A 21098-nucleotide genomic window follows, 5' to 3' on the forward strand; every position below is an offset into this window, starting at 1 on the left:
TTCAATAGCGTCGTTAGGACGACCGAAAAGTATTCCTCAGATAATAAGTTCTACTTCAAAGCGTCTCCCATTCAGCTGTGACTGCTGCAGCTTTTATGAAGTCCCCCCTTTTCAGTCCGAGGGGACTATCTCTTTGGTTATTTTTCACCGTGTTTATTTTGCACTATTCAAAGGGCACTTGTTTTAAATAAATAGAAGATCATTCTTTCCTTGAGCAAATAATAGTTCGTGGACAAAAGATGGGCAGAGCGCGCGCTTATTTCCGAATTAAACGTTAATGCGCGCGAGGGATTTTAAAGATTTGGGAACAAAAATATGAGCGATTCCGATGAAGAGCGAATTGACTGCTCTAACGTAGCATGAAACTAAAGGTCAGCGCGACTGTATCTTAATAGAGTGTTTCCAATTGAAGTGGCCTTTTTCCAGTGCCCGGTAAACACACGCGCGCTTTATGAAGCGCCCTTGAACTTCACACTATTTATGGGGCGTTTCACTGACACAAAACGCTAGATTTACAATCTCAAACGACTCACCAACTTGTGTGCTTTATTCCTTGGGGGTTAGCGTGATGTTCATTAGCATGGAAATAAAAATCAGACTTTCTTAGGAGGCGTTTTAGAACTTTCTTAACACGAATTTTCCACCCGCCATATGAAACGTCCAGGATGTGCCTACTTGTCTGTTTTTGCGCTGATATAAAATGTCGAGCACGCCGATTTTACGGGACAAGACGGTTCGTGGGAGAGGTTTCAGCTTTGATGATTGACCATTTAGCGGCAGTTAGTAGTTTTTCTACCATAAATATTCAAATGGGACCCATAGAAATCCTAACGCACCGTGCAGTCTTCCGTTCTGTTGTGGAGCTCTTTGAAGTGGTGCAGGACTTGCGCTGGTCAATTCTGAGTGTATAGTCTGGGACAGAGGGCACTTTGAAACTGTTATTGTGCGTTTTAATGAAGGAAATAAGACGGGAGACTTTGTTTCATATTCTCCATACAACTTTCTTCTTATTGTCAGGCAGCTTTTATGTCTTATATTCCCATGAATGATTCATGCATTGATGGCTTTGTGCTATTCTACTTTTCATAACGTGCACTATTAGTTAAGTGATGGTTCCCTTTTGAAATGACACTGAATGGCCAAAGATTTTTTTTTTTTTTTTTTTTTTTTTTTTTTAGGGGAACATCAAGAAAGAAAATGTTTTGTAAAACTTTGCTATTTTGTTTGGTTAGCTTCACTTTCCCAAGTTTAAGAGAAAATTAAGCATTACCTCTTACCGCAACAGTGTTACTCGTTAGTTTAAATCATAACTTGGAAATCTGCTGTATTTTTTTGAATGAAATACGCACACTGATTAAAGAATGAATCAAGGCCCTTTTTACTGAAAAGACCATATTTACACGTCCTGCCTTTTATTCAAGTTTTCCATATATCTATACACAAACATCACATTTCTTCACGACCTTCTTACGTTTTTTTCCATCAACACCATCATGCACCTCAACAGAAAGAGTTACTACACGGTTCATGCGAAAGATTCTTCACATTATACAGCCTATTCAAGTAAGACCTTTTTTACAGAACACGATAAAAAGCATCACTTCTTTTCACCAAAATTATATTATTCTTTGGTGTATCTGTACTTCCAGACCAACATTAATACCAGCAAATAAATTACAATGTACAAAACTTGTTGAGACGCTACGAAAACATTCACAAGCATCAATACCATATACTATTTACAAATCAGTCAGGGATAGGCCTGTCAATGATACATTATTTAGGGTCTCAGTGGACATATTTCGTACTCTTTAATCAGAGTTACATTGATTTTGCATAAAATATAGGTTTAAATATTTTAAATATCACAAAAACCGTCCTGACCACAGTTATTGTATAAACTTTAACAAAGACTCCACCCATTCATTTTTTGACACTGACAATATACAAGTAAAAACTTAAAATTATTGTCACTGCAATTTTTGCCCCTCAGACATTTAACGTGTAAAACGATTCTCTATAAAAGATTTCTGTGCAACGAAGGGGTGTAATAAAAAAAAAAACAGCCTAAACATAAATGACAAATCTTTTGAGCTCATATTTGATTTTGACAAGTCAGGTGAAATCTTAAAAAAATGTACAAGTCGATTTTTTCCATGACTGATATTTTTGTGGCAAGTTACAACTGCTTATCGTATGAAACATAAATTGCATCAATGCTCTGAGCATGTTTTAAGGGCAAACTGGGAGGCAAAATCTCTTCACCCACTGACATCCATAGGTGTTCCACTTCTTCGAATTGCAACACTTGAATTTTATGATTTTTTTTTTTTTTTTTTTTTTTGATTTTTTTTTATGTGGACCATTTATAATGAATGTATTCCTTGCTGTTCACATCAGAGCATTGCCCTTGGATCTGTGTGTCTGTAAGAGTCCTCGTCGTCGGATTCCGACGTTGGCACATCGCTGGAGGGGGTGTGTAGATTGTTTGGTCCAGCACTCCCTTGGCACACGTACCATTCGTTTAGGTTGGTCACCTGAGGCGAAAGGTTCGACGAACGGTTCCTGTGGGGCTCCAGGTTTGGTGAGAGGGCATCACCGATCGTCGTGGACGAGGGATGGTAAGAGGAGCCCGTGTTGGCGGAAGGGGGCGGAGGAGACTTGCAGTGAACCTTCATGTGTTTGCGCAGAGAGCTCGGGTGTGTGTACGACTTGTCACAACCCCTCACTTTACAGAAGTAAGGCTTATCACTGGTGTGGACGTGAGAGTGTTTCTTCCTGTCACTGCTGTTGGCGAATTTCCTGTCACAGCCATCAAACTCACATTTGAACGGCTTCTCACCTGGCAAAGGAGAAAAAACAGCAATTAGATATATAAAAAATCACCCATACATACTTTACATTTTCTTGTTTTCAAGAAAATAATAGCTAATGGATGATCTATTCTCAGCAAGCACTAGTAATGGATGGTCTCGTTTTGAAAATCACAACATTATCACTGTAACCCCACAGTACTTATTTTCTGCTATTACATATGGAATGTTCAGGCGCACCACATGACTTATGCAACCACTCTGTAAATGCTCTCATTTTCTCTGACTGAAGCTTGCCCAAACTCTTTTTTATTATTATTTTTACTGGATATGCAACTAGTCAACTACTGAAAACATTTCGGCCCGCCATATGTATCAGATTGCCTGGAGTAAAAGAACTGACCCGGCTTTACAAGATATCCAAATCACGTCAAAATACGTTACACGAAATACCGTAGGTGACTTTTACACATATTCAATAATGATTTAAGATACCACCATGTTACGACCAATATAAAGGTGGGTTTGACACGCTAGCCTACATATTTAGGTCGCAATTTACGTCAGCACGTGTTGGGAGCACAACATGAAAGAGTTATACAGTAAAATAACCTACACAATACCTGCAACTTCTTAACAACTAGTATTGACAAACTGTCACGTGAGTGCATATTTTAGTAACTGGAGGAAGAGCCTTACATCTACTAAATACCGTAATATTAAACATCTAGTTTAATATCATGCACAGCACACACGCATATCATTTTGTTAGAATACACGAGAGGAACATCATAAGTAGAGGCCTTCTTTGCTCTGTAAAAATATCAACATAGTTTTAATTAGAATGTAGTAAATGCCCCATGGCTGCCCCATTCTCTTTATTTACATTAGCATGGATCTATTCAGACACTGTTTGTAACTCCCTGTGGCTTTAAAGGAGACAAACACGTGCCGAAAACTTCGTGTTACTATTTTACCTGCAGCCTAACAAAACAATTTGTTATTATTAAAACAAGAAGCACTGAAATGCAATTGAAGCCTGATCTCTTCACCTAACGTTCTGGCATGTCTGCTTGATAAAAAAATCGCATGCATTAAAGAAAAAAACGCAAAAACACTGGTCTGCTCAGGCTGTACAGGCAGCAACAATATGTACATTGATCTCTTATTGTATTTTCAAAGTAAGTTCGAGACGCTTAGCAACACCAAGGGATACTTTTGCTTGGCAAATAGGCAGTGTAAACAAACAACCTCCTTAACCCTGGTTCTGTATGAATGGGGGATTTTTGTGCATGAGGAGGGGGGACCAAAAAGTGATTTTGTTCCCTCGTAGTAACTAACGTTGCTACATATCACGAACATTCGATTATCTGCCAAGTAGCGCAAACACGTTCAATAACAGACAGCTATGAAGACAACTTACGTTTTTTTCCAAGAATTTGTTGACTTGTGACTAACCTGTGTGCGTCCTCTTGTGAATCTTGAGATTTTCCGAGCGCGCGAATACTTTGCCACAGCCGGGAAAAGGGCACGGGAACGGCTTCTCGCCCGTGTGCACGCGGATGTGATTGATGAGTTTGTACTTGGCTTTAAACGCCTTTCCCTCACGCGGACACTCTTCCCAGAAGCAGACGTGACTGCTCTGCTCCGGTCCCCCGACGTGCTCCACCGTGACATGGTTGACGAGCTCGTGCATGGTGCTGAAAGTTTTGGAGCAGGGCTTCTTGGACGTCTGCTCCTGGTCAATCCACTTGCAGATGAGCTCTTGCTTGATAGGCTGCCGCATGTATCGCAAAAACGCCCCAGTGGCTCCGTGAGGAGCCGTGGCGAGGTTCACATTTAAGTTCATGGAGTTGTAGCTGTGCAGAGAAGAAGATCCATAGTGCTCGGGCCTGTGGCCGAAGTGCTCTGGCCTGCCGTAGATGTCCCCCGGTAGACCCAGCCGCATCTGCCCGTTGAGGGCATGGTGGTGGTGGTGGGCACCTGGGGCCGCTTGCTCGTGCAGTCCAGAGAAAAGTGGATGGGCACCACCTTCCGCGTGCCCATAAGCACCTGTTGGGGAAATGAACATGCCATGGTGATGAGGGGAGGAGGCGGAACTATGCTGGTCGCCAAGTGCATGCATAGCAGAGGCTGAGAGCTCTCTCCTGAGGATGAAGTCCCTGCTGGTGGTGTAGCCTGTGTGGGGGTGAGCCACGGGGAAACCAACTGTGGTCTGAGAAGACGTGAAAGATGCCGCGGTCTGGGCTTCGGGATGGCTTTGAACAGGCTGAGAGGGACTAAGTTTGAGAGCATTGGTCTGTGCCATGTGCTCGGGTCCAAATGGAGTGAGAGCCACTCCGGGGTCGTTGCCCATCTCCCCAGGGTGGAGGTGGGCATGGTGGGAGTGCGGGTGATGCCCCCCTATCCCCGGGAAGCCTGTCATATTCTGATGAGGAAGGGCTTGAGTCGATGCCAAATCCGCTAATCTTATCGCCGAATTCCTCTTGCTTAAAGGGGGCTCCATCACTACGCTGTCATGTCCACGCTCACCGCTATTGTTTTCGCCAACTACGGGCCTTCTGAAACCATTAAAATATATGTATATGGCCGTCTATAGAACTTCTTTTGTCCTGCCTCTAACTCTGCTTGCTCCTTTTCCCACTCTGTCCTCAAGCGATTGGCAGAACATACAACAGTTGGAGGACACAGTGGGGAATAGAGTTTAGAAATGGCACTGCGGGTATTGGACAGATTTCGGTGACTGGCAGTTAAGAGAACGAAGCGATTGGCTGTCTTTCAGCGCAGAGGCTCAGCGGGGTTCCGCCCCCTCACTCTCTTCATCACTGTTCACTCCAGAAAGTTGTGCTCACAAAGTTACAGGCAAATCTGTTTACCGAGACACACACACACACACACACACACACACGTGGAAGGATGTTGTTTTTCTCTTTGCACAAAACAGTGACACTACACACGCGGAGCATATTGTGCAACACCCCCACGCACCGTTTGAATTACATTTATAAATTCAAATAAATTAAATAAATAAAACAATGTCAAGCATGAATCTACCAAAAAAAAAAAAAAAATTCTTTTTTCAAATAAATCCGTTTTATTATGTTGACAAGTACAGACTAAGGATAAAATGGGGGTAATTAAAATAAAATTAAAGAAAACATCTAAATACAAACACACGCATGCTATACTAAACTTACTTGTTTCTAATTATTGCAATGCATGTATTTAGGTAAAACTAAATTATTAGATACATTAAACATTCTTACATGTGATTTTTATTAAACCAAACAAACGACAGGGGTTTACGCCCTAATAAACAAACTGCAAGAGGTTACGTTCATGAAATTTAGTCTAGTAACCGGCTTTGTCCAGACGAGTTCATTGTAATATAATTTTATAAAATCAACATTATCATGCAATTTTTAACAATTAAACATTACATTTAAATGCAATAAATTTATTATATTGTAATGTATAGGTTATCTGTGAATAAAAACGCAATTTTAAACACTATAGATCTTCGGTCCACTGGGCGCTGTCAGAAACTGAGATAGCTGTGCAGAAAATACAGAAGAGAAGAAGCGCCCCTTGACATATGCTTTAGAAAAAAACGTCTGTCAATAATGTCCCTAAAAAGCGTTCGGTGGTGTGATTCTTCATAATTATATATATTTAAAAAATCCATTCTTTTACCCAAAGAGTTTTTTTTTTTTTTTTTTTTTTTTTTTTTTAAGAATAATATTTTTTAAAAAATCACATAATTTCATCTCCTGTTTGTTTGTGTGTGCTGTACGTGTGTGTCATGATACACTTCCACGCCCTTTTAGAGTCCATGTTGAACTCAGCAGGAAGTGTATGCCATTGATTTAATATGTCTTAATTCAAAGACATCTTTTAAAATGCTTCAGGGCAGTTGTTACCATATTCCAAATAATTATTTCAAAAATTACCAAAGTACAGCAGAAGGTTAAACAAGCCAACCCTTAAGTCTTAACAATAATAAAAAAAATAATTACAAACAATTCTGCGTACAATTTTGAAGTAAAATGCCTTTTTACAATACTAAAAAATATATTTTTAAACATTCTTAATAAATGTGAAACATTTGTCAACATTATCGGTCAGACATTTCTGTTAAGACAGCACACCCAAATTTATGAAACCTTTAAAAAAAGCATTTTTAAGATTTTGTTATTTTTATGTTTATAAAGCACGTTTATCTGTCCTACCCTATAAGCTGCACCTGTAGTAACTGAAAGTGTTGTGATAAGCTATCATGCCTGTCAGCTTTGTCAAGGGTCTTAATTTAGAATGAATGGAACCACGATGTATGCCGGTTAATGTGACAGAAGCATTACAATCTATGCATTCTAATTGAGATTTACGACATCCCAGCGTTTACCTCTGAATCGTGTCGGAGGAACAGACCGTATTCAAGAATGTCTTTCAAAATAATTCAGTCGTATTGATTGCTGAGTAGGCTACACTTAAAATAAAAGTTAATGATGAGAATGTCATAAATAATAAATGTTTAAAACAAGCTTGTGAGTGAATGTGAATTTTCGATGGCTGTTATTTATTAAACGACGTAGCGGAGGGAAAAGGCCAGCACTTGTTTTATTACAACCTTTGAACAGAGGGGATTTCTTAATAAGTTCAAAGGGTAGCATATGTGGGTTCCACGGGTCGAAGGTCAAACACCCTTAAAATACCCAAGGTCACTAAAAGTAACCAATAATGCGTCACCATATTGATAATGTCATACTTAAAAGAAAAGCCTTGTCGCTTTGTCCAAGAGCCTTACACATTAATGGAAAACCATAATTCATAGGGGTATGATCCTTCATGTATTGTCATTTAAAGGTTAGGATTTTCTGCTTTCACATATAGAGAAAATAAAAATCAAGGTTAATATCTAGGTAGTAACGCATTTTTCTTTTTAATAATAAGTCAAAGTTGCTTTCCCTTGTGTGCTCGTGTGTGTTTGGTTTTAGCCCTTCCGAACTTTTTCCCTTCCTTGCTACATGAGAAAAGAAGAACAAAAACTGCGGCTATGTGTTCCAGGCCGACTGCACTCTCAGTCTAATTTCTCTTTCTTCTTCTCCCTGCCCATTGAAAAGGGGAAAGGTTTTTGTGGTTTTCTGGAGAAATAAAGAACTTCTTAGAGAGGTCGGCAGACGTGACTTTGAACTTGGATCAGATCCTGTGTTTCCTGTGGAGAGGGTAGAAATAGTCTTGGAAGAATGGTACATAACGTTCAAACAGCATGGCTTTGAGCTGAGGCACACAGAATTCCCAAAGTTTTATACATCCTCCGCCCTATTATTTACAGCTTAAAGCGTTCGGAGGAGAGGAAAGACAAGACAAAGTGTGTTGAGCGTTGGAGCGGGACTTTATGGGACTTAGGTTCAATGAAATTGTAAGTAAACCTCCTTTAACTGAATGTTCACATTTAAATGAACGCTTGAATGCTACACGTAGAACTTTTCCTTAAATCTGAAATGGTCCCTGGAGTAGCTTATGTACATTGGCCTGAAATCCGTAATGCAGTAACCCCATCCACATGTGCTCGGATAACTTTAGTTGGACGGCTTAGTTATTGTCAGCGAGTGTACTGTGTCGGCTACATGGGATAGGAAACGCTCGCATATACGCCTGTTCCGTAACCACAAAATACCGCTAAACTTGATTTTAAATAATGCAGATTCCCCGATTTATTCACGCAGAAAGACCAGGCTCTCTGTCCATGACGTCACTGTGTGTGTGTGTGTGTGTGTGTGTGTGTGTGTGTGTTGTTTTTTGTTTTTGTTTTTTTAATTAAAGGTATAGCATACTGTGCTTTTTTGACATGGGAATGCAACCACATCTAAATACATTCATTTTGTTCCTGGATGTGCTACAATATTTACTTTACTTGGTGTGCGCATATTTATATTTATGTGATTAAGAATAAGTCATAGTGATAGGAAAAATGTAGATAATAGCAAATGTTGTTGTATTTACTGTGTTTCAAACCTTATGTGCAGTTTCTGGTTCTGTTGTAGAGGAAATAAAATTGGTACAGTGTGTTTTCAGAGCGTTTTGGTGCTAGCTACGAATTAGTGCGTTTTTAATGCAATAAATTAATTAAAGTATTCAATGTAAAGATGATGTTGATGGCAATGACGAATGTGTGTATATTACCGACAACTCTCCTGCCTTGTTTTTCACGTCACTGAATCTATTTTTAGTACTTTATATCTCAGTAAGCTAATGTTATAGTTATATATGAATACACGTTTTTGTGTTTTGATGTGTCCATCAACATGATCACGTCCTTTATTCAAATGCTCCCGTCCACGTAGGCTACAAACTGGATGCAAACTAGTGTTTTAATGCAACATAATGTGTTGTCATACTCACTTGCAGACTGAGTCAAGGCATCTCGAAGCAGGTTTGTGAGCTTGTTTTTCATTCACATTAACCCTGTCTGTTTGCTGGATTACAGTATGCAAAAGTAACTAATTAGCCTTCGTTATAACATAAATATCCTACACATTTTAAGTAAACTATAGTGGCGTTTCCTTAAGTTTTACATGTCCACCTAAAAATTATGGGTTACATTTACTCTTATGAGCCCGCGTGGCAAATGATTTAGATTTTTTTTAAGCGGTCTGATTAAATGCGAGTATTTTTGCTCTCCTTCTACCTATTCCCCGAAAAGGCTCTCCGAAAAGTAGGCGGTAATTGTCGGTGGAAGATGGCGATCAGCGATTAGTTGCCAAAGGAGTGCGTTCGATTGGAGGGGCACCTGGGATTGATGAGGAGCGGCGGCCAATGAGAGCGCGTCAAATGAATGACCGGGCTCCAGTTAAAGGGGGCGTAAGAGGAGGTAGTGCCAGTCCACTGAGAAAGAGGGACCCTCCGAGATAAACATAGACAAGCGAAAGAAATAAACATTCCAATTCGAGATGCTTCAAGAACAAGGAAGACTCAGTAAGATAATAACTCGTATTTTCGTGTAATCCGAAAACAGCGACATCGGCTCAGTTCGAAAGGAAAAGCGCAAAGGAATCTTTTCATTTCGCTGCATTTGGGATTTTGAGTAACAAGTTATCCACAAGAAAAATATAGTCTAACTTAATACGCAAAGCTTTTTTCCTATGAGCGGATCGAACTTCGTCGCCTCATGTCGTGTTTTCAGATCTGGAAGTTAATATTCCTGTAGCGCATTCGATTTTGTTTTGTTACATGTTTTGTTGAAGCGCCGTGCAAAGACTGCTTGAAAGAGAATTGGTTTTGCTCAACGAAAAGCATGTTACTGGACGCTGGGCATCAGTTCCCTGGTTTGGGAGTGGGCACATTTGCCAGGCATCATCACTCCTCCAGTGAGATGCAGGACAGAGACTTGAGTTTAGCGCAGAACAGCTTCGTCGACTCGGCGCACATGGGCGCCTTCAAACTGAACCACGATCTCTCGCCCGGACAGAGTTCTGCATTCACGAGCCAAGCGCCCGGTTACCCCGCCGCGGCTCTGGGCGCGCACGCGGCTCATGTCACATCATATGCTAGCTCGCCGTTTAACTCCACGCGGGACTTTCTCTTTCGCAGCCGTGGATTCGGGGAATCGTCACCGGCGGGAGGCCAGCACGCACTCTTCGGCCCCACTGCCGGCTCGCTCCATCACTCTCACACAGACAGCCAAGGCCACATTCTGTTCCCTGGCATCCACGAGCAGCATGGATCTCACGGCTCCCCAAATGTGCTCAACGGGCAGATGCGACTCGGACTACCGGGGGAGGTTTTCGGGCGGTCAGATCAGTACCACCAGGTCTCCAGCCCAAGGACCGACCCTTACTCAGCCGCCCAGCTGCACAACCAGTACGGCTCCATGAATATGAACATGGGGATGAATATGGCAGCGCATCACCATCACCCCGGTGCCTTCTTTCGCTACATGAGGCAGCAGTGTATTAAGCAAGAGCTCATCTGTAAGTGGATCGATCCGGAGCAGCTCAGCAATCCGAAGAAGAGTTGCAATAAAACTTTCAGCACCATGCATGAGCTGGTCACCCACGTCTCGGTCGAGCACGTTGGAGGACCCGAACAGAGCAACCACGTCTGCTTTTGGGAAGAGTGTCCCCGGGAAAGCAAGCCTTTTAAAGCCAAATATAAACTGGTCAATCACATACGCGTGCATACGGGAGAAAAACCTTTCCCCTGCCCGTTCCCTGGATGTGGCAAAGTCTTCGCGAGGTCAGAAAACCTGAAGATTCACAAGAGAACACACACAGGTAATTATGATATTTATTTCTCCGTACGCTTGTCACATGCAAGTGTTGCGTTTGTTTTGGAGCTACAATGGGCTATTTTACAAACCCCCAAAATAGTATCGCAAATAGTGGTTCTTACAAAAATAAGCTGATTATGGTAGGTTGGTGTATTTTTAGACTTTGCGAGCGCATACTTAGATTGACGCTTAAAGTAGATTTAGATATTTAAAAGTAAACGGATGCTTGTAAGCACGAATACGATTCGTGTAAGTGAACGCGGCTGAAAACGCTAATGCCTGGTCTCATTCCGAGTAAATGCAATGTTTTGCAACAATGTGCTGAATTATGTAAGAGACTGTCGAGGGTTTGTGGTTCATAAACTTTAAACGGGTCAAAGGCGACTCGAGGGCTCATCGCGTGCGCAGAGCAGCCGTAAATCTCTCCAACCGGTTTAATGTCTGCGTGGACCAATGCTCGAGCACTCGGGTGACTACGTCAGGATTTTGAATTTACTCCAGTTTGTGCATGTTTTTGGCCACGAAACGGGCTGTTTTAATTGTTGTTAAAATTAGAAACAATGCATATACGCACGCTAACAGTGATACGCTTTACATTCATGACACAATTAGAAACAATGATTGCGAAATGTAAATACAGAGCGTACAGCTACACGTATACACATGCAAGTACATATGAATTACAAATTGAATACAGACCATTATCAACACAAACAGGACGACATAAAAATAAGAATATATTTCCTACTTTAGGAATGGGCGATATGTGGGCCTATTGTTATTCTTTCCATTGCATTGACAGTCTATGTGTTAGACAGGCCATTACCAGGGTTGCACATTTGAGCAATTTCCTCTTTAGAATACACGGAGGTATTGAGCCTTCTATTTGTCAAGGTGTTAATTGCATTTTGATTATTTCTAAGCAAATGGCGAAGTTTTGTGTGAGGCTGACAAAAGCTGAACGTTGAAAATAGGAAATGGTGTTATGTGACTGATTTTCCCCCTTATTTTAATTTTGTTTTGTTTGTACAAATTGTTCTATAATGTAAATCAATGCAAACGTAATTATCAGCAAAAAAAAAAAAAAAAAAAAACAGATTTTATATACAACACTGGTCACATTTGTAGATGTGGTTGTGTGACCCCCTGTGTCGTTGTAATCTCTGTGTTACAACTACGTGCACATGATAACCTGTCGAGTGATTTCATTTCAGTTTATTTAGAATGCTACGCAATTTATTAGATTTTATTTTTAGAATTTAGTCCTAAAATATTTGCATAAAAAATATTTTGAAGTGTACCTTGATGGCAGATTTATCCTGTGTTTAATGTGCGCTATTTTTGTTCTGTTTTTAAAAAGCTGAATTAAACCTTAACCACTAATCGTGTGAATGTTTATACGGTTTTTCTTCTCAGGGGAGAAACCATTTCAGTGTGAGTTTGAGGGATGTGATCGGCGCTTCGCGAACAGCAGTGACCGAAAGAAGCACATGCACGTTCACACGTCAGACAAACCGTATCTTTGCAAAATGTGTGACAAGTCCTACACTCACCCCAGCTCTCTTCGAAAGCATATGAAGGTAATTCTTCCAGATTCATCTAGAACACAGAATCAGAGATACATTATATATTTTTTGTTACTAACATGTTTGCTTCGTGCCAATTCGTGTTTTCATAGCCTACATTTAATTAAAGTGAAAAGTAAATAGTAAAATGCATATCAGATCATTAGCTAATGGATATTGAAAAAGTTAAAACCGACATTAAATTATCACTCATACATTGTCATATTTGAACGAACTACTGATTTGTCTAGAATTTCCACGTGAACAGTTTTAGCAATACATGATATTCACGATTCATTCCGAGGATCATTAATTATTTAATTTTTTTGTGTTTTAGGTTCACGAGTCATCCCCATCTGCATCCGACTCGTCGCCAGCGGCAAGTTCTGGTTATGAGTCCTCAACACCCCCCGGTCTGGTGTCCCCCTCCACTGAGACCCAAAGCAACAACAATCTGTCGCCTTCCTCAGCGGTCCACAGTTCCAACAACCACAGCAGTTTATCGTCTAATTTCAGTGAATGGTATGTTTAAGACTGTGCCATCCCAGAAGGAATCATTTCAGAAAACCAGGAGATCCATATACAGCTTGTACAAAACGAACGCTCCTATATTATGCGCTTGTCCAGCAGGATTAACACATTCCCACGTCGACAGAAGAAACGTGCGCAAAAGCACTAAACGTCCTCTTTTTGTACATACTACGCGCTCTCTTTCCCAATGGTTGTAATAGATTTTGTCGGTTTTTTGGTGTATAGATGTTCCTTCAATGGTAGCTATTTCTCTAACTGGACTTTTTAGTGCACATATTACCATAAAGTTGTATTATCATAATGAATATTGTGATCCCATTATGGCAAACTGATTGTAAACTAAACAACTATTAACTGGAAAGAGTGCCAAAGTCAACATTTAACGAAGACAGACACAATATTTGCTTGTGAATGTATATCTTAGTTTGCTGGGCTTAACTTGTGATGTTTTGTGCTTTGCAAGTTTGAATTGTGAAATATATTTGGAAGATTGTGGGGCAAATTAATGTCGTGCCGTTAAATATCTGTAACTACACCCTTCTTTTTGTAAATATCGACTGCCATATTTATCCATTTGTAATTAAATTATGGTATTTACTTGCTACAGATGAAACAATATTTATAAAGAATGTTTCTTTACTATAAATATGTACAATTATGGGCTGAACAGGGGCAGTTGTTTTGTTATATGTGTTTTTGTTCAAAGTTTGAGAAGTGTTTTCTCCATTATTGTGATAAAAAATTTACTGCATACAGATATAATAAAACGTGGTGCAAGTGTACAATCTTTACAACGCGTCGTGTTCTTTCCATGTTATCTACAGATCATATAGGTAAACTATGACAACTTTTAGGCCTTCTTTTTGTATAGGCTAAAATGACTTTAAACCAGAATTTACACATTAGTCTGAAAGCAAGACGCATTCAGCTGTTGTGTAGTGTTGGGTATATAGTTTTGAATTATATTTCCAAACACAATTCGGCGTTTCAAACACTAATGGTTTCTAGCACTGAAGGACGTATTTCAGCATTTTAAAAGAAAAAAAAAAAACAGAAACACTTATATGGAAACCTTCGCAAAAATACACAGGGATGAGTTCAGTACGCAGAAAATGTATTCACGGGAAAACTGATCTGACTTTTATAATCAGTACTATTAATAAAAACCCTTCCGCCACTGTTCGAGTACTGCATTTTTTTAATAAAACACAAGTGTTTAATTTTGGATAATGCCGCAGTCGCCCTTCCTTCCACTCTTGGGATAAAATAGAGTTTGAAATCAAGTGGCCGTGAACTTGAACTTGACTCTGGCACTCTTGTCAAGCTCTAGGGGGAAAAAAAAAACTTTTTTTTTTTCCAGCAAAATAAGAGGTGACTGGCAGGTTCTGCGACTTGTTTGCTAGATTGTAACCTGAATTTTGTATTTAATTTCGTGTGCTTTTCTCGGCGCTCAGAGGATGCATAAACAACTTCAGATGCGAGAATGAAAAAGCGGAATAAAATAAATCTAACAGGGGCATTTGACACTATGCAGCAACTTCAAGGAATATTGTCGCAGGCTATTTTTCGTGTATGATGATATCACTGACAGCACGAAAACAATCCTCCAGCATGAGTAATTAATAGACTGGAGGTACTTGAGAGCGATCGTATCCGTGTCACTATCTGTGTTCAAGCTCTAGTGCAATGTGTAGAACTTTAAACGCTGAAGGATCAGATTAATATTCATGTGTGTAAAGCCTGGGGGAATGGATAGACTGTTAGACGCTTTTCCTATTGTTGTTGACTGTAAAATCACCACCCGGTGCCACAGTGTGTTTTGAGATGGGCACATGGACATTATGTATATCCTACAGATTTTATTCACAGGAAATACAACTCGGAGCCACCCACTAGAAGCCAGTTGGTCGGTTCAGAAATCACCAGAACACTGATTATTAATGTGCAGTTGCCTATGGGCTGCCGGGTACAATCTTTTTCTTGAGTTATTGGCTGTTGATTGAATCGCACACTCATTGGCTTGTGTTGGTTATTCGCTGGATATATATATATTCTCTGTTGAGGTGTACTTTGACATAGTTGTGTGTTGGTGTGTTGACCTGTTTAGGGGAGGATGGTGTGACCTGTAGGGAGAGTGAAAGGTCAGCGTCCTGCGGAGCTTGGATGGCGTTTCCTTCTCAGCGCATGCTGCTCTGATATTGATCCGTGTAGAAAAACCTGCCCACAGAAGAAAATACTGTTCAAGACTGTACATTCCACTTTAAAACAGACTTTATTATTTTTTAAACACGCAGTGTTTCTGAATTCCTTCTACATACAACTGAAAATTCGAAAAGGAGTTTGGTTAGTGAATTCAAATCAGTGTTTTATAGAATATCCTACACAATAAACGAAACAAATATGCATAACGATACGAAACAATAAAAAGGCTAATATTAATAAAATAATAATGATGATAATAATGATACTAATTAAAGAAATAAATAATATTAATAAATAAATAAATGTTTTCCTTGTGTGCTTGAAAATGCATTTAAGTTATGTTTCAAAAGACTTGTTTTTCTTGTTTGTTTTTATTTATGACACTGATGAGTGCTGCCAACTGCCGCTCGTAGAGCTCATACAGCGGAGCTTACCATTTAACAGACCGGAGGGATAGGGGCCACCTACAAAAGAACACCGGCTAACACTATACTGTTTATTCTTTCTAAATATTACCGTTCACATTTCAGGAAAAATAATAAAAATGAATATATATTATGTAAGATTTATAAGATTAAAAAACGTTACTAAAGAACACCAAAATGTTAACCAAGAGCTGTAATTGTTCCTAGGCGGTGGAAATAACCTCACTCTCAATGATTAGAGCAATGGCTGCCTTCATTTTCCAGCCGATTTCATCCACACCTGCAGAAATATGCGCAGACATATATGCGCAGTCTCTTTCTTTCTCTCTCCCTCACACACACTCACACACACACACACACACACACACACACACACACAGTGGTAGTCCCACCGGTTTTCTCACACATACAGAATGCAATAACTGTCCAATAAAAGTTCCCCAACCTTTATTCTATTGCTTCTCTTTTTGTTATAATTAATTTGGACCATTTTTTTTCCCAGGAGAGATCAACAATTCGAGAGATGTTTTGGTATCATATTATTTCGCCTTATTGCACCCCTGTATAATTAGTCTTAATAATAAGTAGTTTTATCCTGTAAAATGAATTCTAAATTATTTTATATTTATTTAAATTCGCATGTACGAATTTGTCCAGATACATTATTATTATTATTATTATTATTACTGTAAGACAAAAACGTATCAGACGTATGTGCCAAATGTGTTTTGTGTTATAGTATTAGAGACTAATAAATAGAACAATGTTTCATTAACATCATTATGTTGATGAAACCGTCAAAGCAGCTTTCTCTTTAAGACAGGACAGAAACAAAATAACCAGGTCGGCCGTTTTAGTTAAAAACACGTGTCTGCAGATCACAAATGAAATCAGTAAAAATAAATTAGCAATGGAGGTTGTATGTTTGATAGAAATAATTTTATGTTGTTAATATCATTATCATTGCATTTGTTAAAAATCGATTCAAAACTATATGGTCTTGTAAAAACCTAGTGGGTGTTCTTGTGATTGACGTTTACTCTGATTAACCATGTCTAGCTATGCGAAACTGTTTTGGCAGTGTATTCTACTGAACTATGGTATAAATGATATGACTTAGGTGAATATTAATTAGTTATTGCCAAAGTGGAGTACAGAAAACGTGAATTAAAGGGCTTTGACTGATAATAAGTTACATATAAAACAAATACACACACTAAACGTAAAAATTTCTAGACTTCAAATGTTTATTTTGCGCTGGTTTACAGAGTGATATGAAGACAAATTGTAAACAACATGCAGGCCTATGTATCACCGAGAGTCCATGTAACCTTATGTGACCTACCATAATGCTACACCGTTCTGTAATTGAGGTCCTCACAAAGATGGCCAAAGCAACGGTTTATTCAACAGCATATTTGATAATAATTTTAATTAAATTCGGGTAAAATTTTGAACACCTGAAAATTATGTAATAATAACGAATTTACAGACAAATAAACGAATAGTATTTCTAGGGCTCATGCAGGTGTACCAGACGCAAAATAAGAGCAAATGTTTTAATTGACAACATTTTCACTGACTGCTGTAAAACAGCAGATACCAGAGTAAAACAATATAAATGTTTTGTTGTTGGGAAAAAGCGCACTTGTTAACACATTTTGTTACTTTAAAATATTCCTGTCCAATAAATAAATAAAATACAAATAAATACCTTTCAAAACATATTTTTTTCCATATTGTTGTTGTTGTTGTTGTTGTTTTGGGGCAATAGAGTTTTTATTGTTTTATTTTTTATTTTTTTCGACTCGATTTAAAGTGCACAAATATTATTACAGCGAGTAAAACATTAAAATTCAACTTGAAAGCACACATAAAGCTGACAAAATCCAGACTAACATAACTGAATATATTAAAATAAATAAATTATGGCTTCGGAAAGACGGATTCAGACATAGATTACTGACGGCCACTGCTGCAGCCACACTGTAGTTTACTTATACCAACAAATTGATAGACATTTGTCATGTTCATAGATCATAGATGGTTTGAGGAATGCTATAGCTACTTGTAACTGCTATTATGCAACATGTTATATGTATACATGTATACAATGTATACATTTAAACTCGCCATTGGAGAAAGAAGAGGATAAAAAGGATGAAGAAAAAAGGCAGGCATTCATTTAGAAAACGCTCATTTAAATCTCATGTGTTAACATTTATTTAAACGTGAAAACTGCTATTTTAATAAGTCTATTAAGAATAAATAGCTATATATAATACCTTGACTGAAATCATTGTCATATGATCATAAATGTAGGCTAATAGCCAAGTCCAAGTGGTTCAAGTGGTTCAGTGTCCAAGTGGTCCAAGGTTCACGTTAATTTACTGACGTTTTACGCACAAGAAAAACACTAACACTGAACACTGGCCTAACACTGAAGAGACATTCACTAAACTTTTTAGCAGTTCCATAGTATATACAGATTTTAGCTTTTAAGTGATGTAAAAATTTCATTTATTGTGAACACTTTACATAGCAAATGGTCCGTATACATGGTCTGAACTTAACTTAATAACTTAACTTAATCAGACTCAGAAACAGGTGCTTTATTGAAGGACATACTGCTTTATGTTAAAAAACTGTTACAACAAAAACAGAGAGGGATGAAAAAAAGTTTCTTATTGATTCATCATGTTTCTAATTAGGTTTGTGAGCAAAAAGAAATGAGCATCACACAAATGTAATTTAATTAAGACTTTTCTTTAGGAGCATCACACTGTATATAATTCTGCTTAAAGCAGAGCTCAGGCCTTTTCTCTCTTCCTTTCTCTGTCTGTCTGGCTGTTTAGACCACCCCTCTCTTATACTATGTTGGAAGTCTATGTACAGTTTAGCTTCCTGTTACAGATCTGAGACTTTCATGTCACAAGGAGTGGACGTAGACACAGGCTTTCTCACGGCAAATGTATAAGCTTACTTTGAGCAAGCAGGAATAGCTGTCACTTCTGGCCTATAGACACAAACAAAAAGCCTAATTCCTGGAGGAAATCCAAGCTGGCACCGCCTATTCAGGACAAACATGACCGAGCCATTGAAAACCTCCCCTGCTAAACACTTTCCCTTTTATATACGATCACTTTGAATGAGTGTTTTTCACTCACGGGAGTCATTTTGTTAGTGTGAGTCACACAAGTGAAGTTCAGTGTGAATTACGAAGTACAGTCATGCTACTGCAAACACTATAAACACTGTATTCCTCTTTCAACATGAGCCACATGATGTTTTGCTAGATCTAAATAATTTTGAGACTCCACACTATTATGAGCTTCTGGGAAATGGCTGGTTATTCAGAATATTCAGTAAAATAATTTCAGTAATTGTATAGAAGGTTATGAACAGAAAAATAAGCCACTTATGGATAGCTTTTTTGTTTTCCTTTTTTTCTGCAATGGTTCATTGATGGTGGTAGGTGGATTTCACACACACCTACAGATGAACGTCAGATTTGAGTCACTAATTGAAGTCTAATGACGCAAGCTAGTTACTCACCAAAACTCGGTTCAGAAGGTGCACCTTGTGTTATTGAGCCTGTGAAAAAGGTGCAGCTCCTGTTTTTGAAAAGTATTACTGGGCTGCGGCCTACTTTTTTATGCAGACCCCTCCAGTTTAGGGAAATTTTCAATTTCCCTGCACATATAAACCTAGAGTCACACCTCTACGACTTTGATCTTCAAACACAGCAGTTCTCTGCCTGAGGGCAGCAGCAGGGCTAAAGATGCTCTGAGAGTTTGGTTTTATAAGGACTTAATGACTTAATGGAACAGAGCCCCTCATGTTCTCCACCTTTATGTTGTATTTGTCATGGAAACCGGCATTAAGTTTGGAGTTACCTGTCTATTTCAGCATATTTATCAGATTTAAAGAGGAAGAGGTAATTGGACTCGACTAGCTGCTCTCACCAAATAAAAACCCCTCAACGCTGCCAAACTCAAAAACACGTCAGGTACTAAAACATAGAGAAGGAAAAGTATGCATTTTATGTCAAAACTAATTTGTTTTACCACTTAATTCAATCGGTTAATGGAGACAGTCAAAGTCTTCTGAAAACTCATACTTTCGATAAGCTGTATCTGAGACTCCCCACGTCTCTCTCCTGCTGTTATTCTTGCGTATAACGATACTTAGAGCATTCAGTACAATTCACACGAGCTGACAGAAATGAGTGTTGATGGCTCTTTTCAAAATATCAAGGAGTGTGCAGATACCCTCCCTTACGTCGCAGATAAGCTTCTTCCCAGCTGTCTCTTTCGTACTTTTCTCATTGAGCACCTTTGACTAAATCTTAAAAGCAAATGTGAAAGCAAAAAACCCTGGTGCTCCGAGGATTTGGTTTGATATTCCTGCGCATATCTAATATCTTACAAGTTTTTGACTTTGCCCACATCAAGAGTTTACAAGTGGCCCTCCACAGGTTATTAAAACACCAGGAACGGTTGAAGATGAACATCAAAACAGTAGCAGTCTGTGCGGAATGGATTCCTGTGCCGTAAGTTGTAGAACTGATCCTTTTTTTTATTTTCACTGTCTGGTCGTCACATGAGGAGGCCGCGCGCCCGTGGAGCTCTCTGAATACTACAAAAACATCTCTGTCTCATGCAAATATTAGTCCAATTTGATACCTTTGCTTCAAAACAATGCTCAAGGCACTGAGAAAGAAAGCATATCTCTGACTTATCATCATTATGCTGAACTGACTGTTGTTCTTTGGAGACTCTTCAATGGCACTGTTCATATTTATCAATGTATGTCTTACCCCATGAGGTGCATCGATGTCGTCAGCTCCAAGCTATTGGGTTGTTCATTGCTCAGGCTAGTGGACTGGAAGGAGCTAATTTGATTGACTCCGAACGTCAAGTTTCCATGCTGGAGGTCCAGGGTCCCCTGACAGTCTCGACGATCATGGTCAGTGAGCTCATCAGTGGCTAGTCAGGTAGCACCTGACATACGTCAATGCCTTGAACAACAATACACGCTAACGTAAGCTAATGCCCAAAGTGATGGTGATCTGAATGAATGGAGCAGATTTAAATTTATGTGTGCAAATATGTCTCGTAATGACAGTTCTGAACCTAATGATTCCCTCGTGACCTCAGCTCAAACCAAGTCAATGTATTTGGACATGCTATTGCAGAACAGCATAAGTGATGTTGCTATTCACCAGAAAGAACATTATGTCCATAACAGTTATCTCATTGCTAAATTGGCAGCATAACATGATAAAAACGTG

At 39.1% G+C, this 21098-nt stretch overlaps 2 protein-coding genes across 6 annotated transcripts; one reads left to right on the forward strand and one right to left on the reverse strand.

The window, feature by feature from the left end:
• Positions 1 to 1182: 1182 nt before the first annotated feature.
• zic5 (zic family member 5 (odd-paired homolog, Drosophila)) lies at positions 1183 to 5488 on the reverse strand. The gene is made up of 2 exons (XM_051118377.1): positions 4272 to 5488; positions 1183 to 2842 (listed from the first exon to the last, which is right to left on the reverse strand). The coding sequence occupies exons 1-2, from the start codon at positions 5317 to 5319 to the stop codon at positions 2397 to 2399; spliced, it is 1494 nt and encodes a 497-aa protein (XP_050974334.1). The 5' UTR covers positions 5320 to 5488; the 3' UTR covers positions 1183 to 2396.
• A 2567-nt stretch (positions 5489 to 8055) lies between these two features.
• On the forward strand, positions 8056 to 13965 carry zic2a (zic family member 2 (odd-paired homolog, Drosophila), a). 5 transcript variants are annotated; one of them, XM_051118380.1, is made up of 5 exons: positions 8056 to 8232; positions 9222 to 9246; positions 9517 to 11086; positions 12499 to 12662; positions 12985 to 13965. In XM_051118380.1, exons 3-5 carry the CDS (start codon positions 10108 to 10110, stop codon positions 13177 to 13179), a joined length of 1338 nt encoding a protein of 445 aa, XP_050974337.1. In that variant the 5' UTR covers positions 8056 to 8232; positions 9222 to 9246; positions 9517 to 10107; the 3' UTR covers positions 13180 to 13965. The 5 variants fall into 5 exon arrangements, with proteins under 5 accessions (XP_050974337.1, XP_050974336.1, XP_050974339.1 ...); XM_051118379.1 differs by lacking the exon at positions 9222 to 9246; XM_051118382.1 differs by lacking the exon at positions 9222 to 9246 and having other exon boundaries at positions 8057 to 8232; positions 10404 to 11086.
• The last annotated feature ends 7133 nt before the right edge of the window (positions 13966 to 21098 follow it).

The sequence above is a fragment of the Labeo rohita genome, chromosome 9, assembly GCF_022985175.1.
Source record: "Labeo rohita strain BAU-BD-2019 chromosome 9, IGBB_LRoh.1.0, whole genome shotgun sequence".
In the NCBI taxonomy this organism is placed as follows: Eukaryota; Metazoa; Chordata; class Actinopteri; order Cypriniformes; family Cyprinidae; genus Labeo; species Labeo rohita.

Excerpts from the sequence above, each read along its gene's own strand:
- zic5 (XM_051118377.1), bottom strand. The coding sequence starts at position 5,319 with ATGGAGCCCCCTTTAAGCAAGAGGAATTCGGCGATAAGATTAGCGGAT. Across the intron at positions 2,843-4,271 it reads TCACAAGAGGACGCACACAG|GTGAGAAGCCGTTCAAATGT; the intron begins GTTAGTCACAAG and ends CTCCTTTGCCAG.
- zic2a (XM_051118380.1), top strand. The coding sequence starts at position 10,108 with ATGTTACTGGACGCTGGGCATCAGTTCCCTGGTTTGGGAGTGGGCACA. Across the intron at positions 11,087-12,498 it reads TCACAAGAGAACACACACAG|GGGAGAAACCATTTCAGTGT; the intron begins GTAATTATGATA and ends TTTTCTTCTCAG. Across the intron at positions 12,663-12,984 it reads CTCTTCGAAAGCATATGAAG|GTTCACGAGTCATCCCCATC; the intron begins GTAATTCTTCCA and ends TTTGTGTTTTAG.